At 27.0% G+C, this 7,492-nt stretch overlaps 1 protein-coding gene across 1 annotated transcript; it reads right to left on the minus strand.

Moving 5' to 3' along the window:
* Positions 1-4,138: 4,138 nt before the first annotated feature.
* Positions 4,139-6,881, minus strand: LOC131611591 (cytochrome b561 and DOMON domain-containing protein At3g25290-like). Its single transcript, XM_058883542.1, has 3 exons — positions 6,240-6,881; positions 5,186-5,440; positions 4,139-4,622 (listed from the first exon to the last, which is right to left on the minus strand). Exons 1-3 carry the CDS (start codon positions 6,852-6,854, stop codon positions 4,323-4,325), a joined length of 1,170 nt encoding a protein of 389 aa, XP_058739525.1. The 5' UTR covers positions 6,855-6,881; the 3' UTR covers positions 4,139-4,322.
* Between the last annotated feature and the right edge of the window lie 611 nt (positions 6,882-7,492).

Raw genomic sequence — 7,492 nt, forward strand, 5'->3', positions numbered from 1 at the left:
GTAACTTCATGTTCCCGTTAATGTTCAATATTTCGATCAGTAACTTCATGTTCCCGTTAATATACAATATTTTAATCAGTAATTCATGTTCTCGTTAATATTCAATATTTTATTCAGTAACTTCATATTCCCGTTAATATTCAATATTTTGATTAGTAACTTCATGTTCTTGCTTATTTTGTTCAATATTATATTTTTTTTATAAAAAAAAGAAATTGATGTAATTATTATTATGATACATTTCGTTCAGCAAAGATACTTAATAAACTTAAAAATGAAATTGATAAAGAATAAAATAATGAAGTGTTATTTTATTAATATGCAATAAAATTGGGAAGATCAATAAAGAATACACAATGTCGATTGTCCAATGCAATAAACTTAGTCACATTTACTTTCAACATATTCCAAATTTGTTCCCGTTAATATTCAATATTTTTATCAGTAACGCATGTTCCCGTTATCAGTAAGTTAATGTTTCTGTTGATATTCAAAAAAATTATCAGTAACTTCGTGTTCTCGTTAATATTCAATATTTTGTCAATAACCCCGTATTTTCGTTAATATTTATTATTTTGATTAGTAACTTCGTGTTCCCGTTAATGTTCAAAATTTGTTCCCGTTAATATTCAACATTTTGATTAGTAACTTAATGTTTCCGATAATATTCAAAATTTTGATCAGTAACTTTGTGCTCCCGTTAATATTCAATATTTTAATTAATAACTCCGTGCTCCAGTTAATATTCAATATTTTGAATATTAACGGGATACATGTTCATTCCCACTAGACCAGTGTGGTACGCTTATTTGTTTTAATATTAAATATTTTGATCAATAAATATTATTTTTCCGTTAATATTTAATATTTCGATCAGTAACTTCATGTTTTCATCAATATTTTTGTTTTGGAATTATTTATAAAATTATTTAAATCAATTGTAAACTTATTCTCGTTATTATTTAACATTTAATTAAATGTGTTAATATCAGTACCATATGCGCGTACCTTATAATTACCCGTGTGTATCCGTAATATATTATTTTGTATTTGGATAGAATTGACCCCATTAAAGTTTTAATGGTAATATTTCAATTATATTATATTATAAATAGATAAATATATATTGATTATTGATGAACTTGTCCAGTTAAAATTTTAAATTTTATAAATGACAAACAAATTGTATGATTAATAAAAAATATCATACAATTTTGATATTATTTATTCATATATTACTTATGTTTCATTCTATTACTATTTATTCATACATTACTTATGTTTCATTCTATTACTATTTATTCATACAGTACTTATGTTTCATTCGATTACTTATGCTTATTAACACCCATAGTTATTTTTAAATATATTTTTTAAAAAATAGTCAATAGATCTAATATGTTTATTTTATTTGATAATCTCTAAAAAAAATTCATTAATATATATATATATATATATATATATATATATATATATATATATATATATATATATATATATATATATATATATATATACTTTCAGATTTTATATTTTAAATAATTTAGTAGTATTAGTAAGAAATCTTATTAAAGTGAAAATAGAACATAGTAGTTAGTTTAATTATGCATTTTTTTTATCAAAAAAAATCCATACAATATATAAAAGCAATGATATGCCTAAAACACTTTATTAAAATATGTATCTAATAATATTAATCCTTTTGTTAAAGGAGAGGTTAGACATCTTCTAACCATATGAAATTTGCTTTCAAAATTAGGTTGATAAATTCATTATTTTGGAAAGTTTCTATTAAATAATTTTGAAGGAAAAGTGAGATAAATTATTTTTATTAATTTTTAATGATAATTTAATTCACTCAATTTTTAATGATACAACATCAATATAATTGGAGTACTAAATATATTTGTAAAGTATTTATTTTATACCAATTAAGATATTGGTAAGTAATTGATATGATTTTAATGTATTGATTCTATATCAATTAAATTATCTCCAACGTAATGATTTTAACGTATGAGTCGTTAAAAAGTCGTTAACAGTATAATTTTGTAAGATATAAAAGTACAATATTTTCTCAAATCTAATAATTTAAAAATACATGTGGAAAGTACTAAAAGAATAAGAAATCAAAAGTTGCAATCACATGCATTAAATCATAAATTAAAAGTTACAATCAATCAATGATTACTAAAGGTAATTATGATATTTAACTTTTTTATAGGTAAATGATTTATGTCTTTTCATTCTATTTTCTTATACATTTCAAAATTATGTATATATTTTTAATTTGTAATATTTTATTATATTTTATCTTTATTTTTGTTTTGTTTTGTTCGACCTTACAATAAATAAATATCAATAATATTTTATAAAACTAACTTTATAAATTATATATATATATATATATATATATATATATATATATATATATATTGATAAACTTAATTTTTTAATTTGACTTAACTAAAATATTCTTTATTCTATGAATTAATATACAATATTATGTTATTTATATATTACAATATATATAATTTTTATAATTACTAAGATTTAATATAAATATCACTCAAACATAAAATCAACTAATCAATGAAATTTATTTATTAAAATTTGCAATAATATACCAATTATTTCCATATCAAAAAAATAGGTGTGCTGCTTCATTATTTCAACAAACCATTCTTTAAAATCACGTTCAAATCGAGCATAATGTTGGACTATTATGGATAAGAAGTTAAAAATTGCAATCACATTAAATCAAAAGTTGCAATCAGATTAAATCAAAAATTAAAATTGCAATCAATTAAAAATGATTATGATATTTAATTTTTTTTATAGGTAAATGATTTATGTCTTTTCATTTCCAAACTCTTTATTTACCTTAAAAAATATACTGTTTTTTTTCTTTATTCTTTCATTCTATTTTCTTATACATTTCAAAATTATGTATACATTTTTAATTTGTAATATTTTATTATATTATATCTTTATTTTTTGTTTTGTTCGACCTTACAATAAATAAATATCAATAATATTTTATAAAACTAACTTTATATATATATATTGATAAACTTAATTTCTTAATTTGACTTGCTCCACATTGAGTTATATGATAGATATCACATTGAATAACATTATTAAGAGTGGAGCAGTTGAAACTTTTCATTTGCATAACTGCTGCATGTGGAAGTTGGAGGGATGGATTATTAACTAGTGCTGCATGTGGAAGTTGGAGGGATGGATTATTAATTGCTGCTGCATGTTAGAAACGGATGAATATTTGAGAAGCCAAAAGAGTGGTGACGTGGATGCACCAGGTTGAAAGTTGAAAAAGAGAATTCCTTGCTACCATGAAGCCACGTGTCGTAGCCAGAGGAATTGTTGAAAAGATATACTTTTCTTATATTATAGATATCAGTTTACATCGATTTTAAGTAACTATTTCAATAAGAAAACAGTTAATTATTTAAATGATTTTAAAATTAATTTATACATATAAACTTATTATAATCAATTTACATTTATAAATAGGTTTATATTTTTTTTACTATTTTTTAAACTATTTTTTAATAGTTTTTCTAAAAAAATTAAGATTTTTTTTTGTATTCATAAATTTAAATTTAAATATATATTTTTAAGTGAAATTTTTTTCATTCTCCATAAAAAAACAATATTTTTTTTTACTTTTTCAGAAATAAATTCTCCATAAAGAACAAAATATTTAAAACATTTGTTCTTTAGAAAATTCTATTTTTGGGGGAAAATATTTCTAAATCAATTTTCAGAAAAAAATTAATACAATTTAAAAAAAAATAAAGTTATGGAAAAATTTCAGAATAATTTTTTTAAAAACATTTAGTTAAATAATTTAAATTGATTTTTAATTTAAACATAATTAATCAAATTGTTTATTATGATATATTTTATTAACTATTTTAGTAATTCAATATTTTTTTAATTTAATGTAATTCAATTTAGAGATATGGTTCGATTAATCATACTTCTTTACACCTCTACTTTAAGCTAACTTGCAACAATACCTGATTTTTCTTAGCTATTGTATAATTGTATTTGAGTTTTGAATCTTTGACAAAAGAAAAAGACTATATAAGGAGCATATGTATTTATAAAGCAAATATAACAATATCTACACCAATTTACTATTATAACTTAAAAAAACCACTATGAAACCAAGTATATTATACAGATAACATACAAGAACTAGGAAACAAAAAGTAGAAGCATCTAAAAATATCCCAACAAAACATTGAAAACCAGAACCTTTCATGAGAAGAACAACCTAAACCTAGTCAAATGATTCAGACATCAAGGTGTTGGCCTCTTGTTTGTCCATCATAGGTTTTATTGTTCTTTTTAGACTTTCCTTTCATCACAAAACTCCATGTGATAGCTTCCAATACTAAGGCAATTACAGCTAATGTAATTATCACTACAATGTAAGATGATTTCCATTTGTGGTCAGGGCTTAGGATCTCAAAGCCTCTGAATATGTTGAAGATTCCAAGGATGATTATTGTGTATCCGAAACTATGGTGGTAGATGTTCCAGTAAAATCTGTATTTGTGATCCTTATTTGGCGTCAACAACAATGCAAAGATCTGTACAAAAAAAATAGAGAAAATATTACTACAGCTAGCCAGAGCCGTCATTAATCCTTAAAACCGTGTGCAAGAGAGACTACCGCACAAAATTAAAAATTTATCGCAATTAAATTGTTATTAAAAAGAGCATTTAAATCATTTTTGAAGACATGTAAGACAGACTACCGTACAAGATTCAAAAGAGCTATCACTATCTTAGTGTGTGTAAGACTGATTACCGCACATAACCTAAAATTTATCTTAGTTAAACCGTAATCAAATAGAATTTCATCAAACCGTTGTCAGAATTAAGATTGTATTTGAGAATATGCAAGGCAGATTACTGCATAGTGTCCAAAAAAACCGTCAATCTTTTAGGGTAAGTAAGATTGACAACTGCCTGACCAAAAATTTATTTCAGTTAAACCATAATAAAATAGAATCTTACAAAATATTTGTTAGAATAGAGTTTTCCTTAAGATCATGCACGTGCTATTGCATAAGACCCAAAATTTGTCCTAGGAAATTCAATTATTTTTTTGGTAAGATTATATGAATTAGAGAATGTTGTTTGTTGTTACCTGTATAGTTGCAAGACAAAAGAGGGTAATTCCAACATTACGATGAACACCGAAAGTAATCCCCTCTGATTCACTTCCAAGTTTAATGCCAGTTTCCCACCCAGCAACTCCGAGAACATAAGCAGATAATTGACAACCAACATGAAGATAGAACCAAGCTGGATCAGCTGATGGGAAAGTTTTCACATATCTTGCCATGATTACTCCAAGGGGAAACAAAATACCCCAACTCACTATGTTTAGTAATCCATGAATCTGTCATTATTCAACAAAATCACACATTACCAGCAAGTCAAAAAAACAATCCAAAAAAAAATCATCATAGTACAAAACATCAAACAACAATGTTATTATTAGTTAAAGACAAATTGTTGGCGAACCCCAATTTAAATTTTGACATAAATTGATTTTAGTTAAAATTTATTTTTCTTGTAAGTTAAACTAACACTAAATTACTTTATAATTTAAATGCAAATACAACGGTGAACTCTGAACCAAAAGTTTAATTAATTAATACATACTAATACTAATTAGCTAACACACTCCTCTCTATAAGTAAACACTTCAATTTAAACTTAAACCACCAAAATAATTTAAAAATATTCATTTTTCTTCGAATTTAGATTTCTCTGCATTTACGCAGACAAATTGCTATGACCGTTCGATTAAAATCAAAAAATTTAAATTTAATTTTTATATTTTTAAAATTATAAAATAAAAATAAAATATATTTTTTTAATCACACGAGTAAGATTAGACGATTAATATTATCACGAAAGAGTGCGTGAAAATTTTGAGTGCAGTGGATTCACATTCTTTTTCTTCCAAACCATAACAAATAATTATATTTTCCAAACCAAAAATAATCAAAATTTTTTAAATATATCATAAATTCATAACAATAATATTAAAAAATAAAACCTAAACCCCAATTTCTTAATCGAAATTAGGAAAGAAAAAAAATAAAAAAAGCTAAGAAACAAAAAAACACCCATTTTTTAAAAGTAACACAAGTAAAAAATATTTAGAGGTAAAGAAATTGTTAAAAACTCACATTTTTCTTTTTGGTGGCAAAATCCACAGGAACATTAGAAGCCTCTGCTCCATTCAAGCTAAGCCTTCCTTTAGAATTCAAATTTGGTGGATTAAACTCATGCGGACCCATCCTTCCTGCCATCACGGCGGGCCCCACTTGCCAAACATGATTAACGACGTCAACGTTAACCGGAACCTTAACCGTCGCAAAAATCTTCATAACACCGCCACCATCTTCCTCCGCTTTCATGTCCCAAACATTAAACGACAGCTTCCCAGGTATAACCACACTGTAAGATTTAAGGTCCAACGTCTTCATCGCTATTGCGGTGTCATTCTTAAATGCCACGATCACCTGCGCCCCCGCCATTCCGGTGCCAGTTGGATTTATTCCCCAGGAAACCCAACCGGCTGGACTAGGCAGGGATGCGATAAAGACAACCGAGAGTGTGGAGTTTTTCTGGTCGTGGGTGTAGTGGAGGTAGGAATTGAGTACGGGGAGGTCAAGGCAATTCGAGTAGGTTTTTGTTCCGGTGAGTTTCTGAGTTGAACAGGTGAGAGATAAAACCGTTGTTGAAAATATTGAGATGATAAAAAAGAGAATAGAAAATGAAGGTGAAGAAGATGAAATCATTTTTTGGGAAGGAAAAAGAAAGAGAGAGAGAGAGAGAGAGAGAGAGAGAGAGAGAGAGAGAGAGAGAGAGAGAGAGAGAATAGAGGAAGTGTGTAATGTACGTTAAATATTGGTTTATTGTGTGTGTTGGTGTTGTTGTTATGTTATGACAGTGTGTGAGTTTTGTTGAGAATAATGCAAGTGTGAGTGTGGATAATAGTCCCACATTGGAAATGCATGTGGTGACTTGAGCATATATAAGTGGGAGAACCCACTCACCTATCACCTTAAGGTTTTAGGGGGAGAAGTGGTGTGTCTCCCACAAAGGTGTTGCTCAAAGGAATGTCTCCGAAATTAACAATGCTCCCGAACTCGACCCTCCCCCGATGTTGCGCTAACACTTGGTATCATGAGCCTTTGGTTCGAGAAAGGGACCGGCTTACTTGTATCGAAAGTATCTCCACATGGTCGTTGGTATATGTTCCGCATGTGCGTAGAGTGTCCCGTGTGTCCGGCGGTACAAGTGTATGTGGAAGTGGAGTTTCCACATGGAGGGGGAGCATTGTAGACTCACACTTGAGGGGGAGTGTTGAGAATAATGCGAGTGTGAGTGTGGATAATAGTCCCACATTGGAAATGCATGTGGTGACTTGAGCATA

Source organism: Vicia villosa, linkage group LG6, assembly GCF_029867415.1.
Source record: "Vicia villosa cultivar HV-30 ecotype Madison, WI linkage group LG6, Vvil1.0, whole genome shotgun sequence".
Taxonomy (NCBI): Eukaryota; Viridiplantae; Streptophyta; class Magnoliopsida; order Fabales; family Fabaceae; genus Vicia; species Vicia villosa.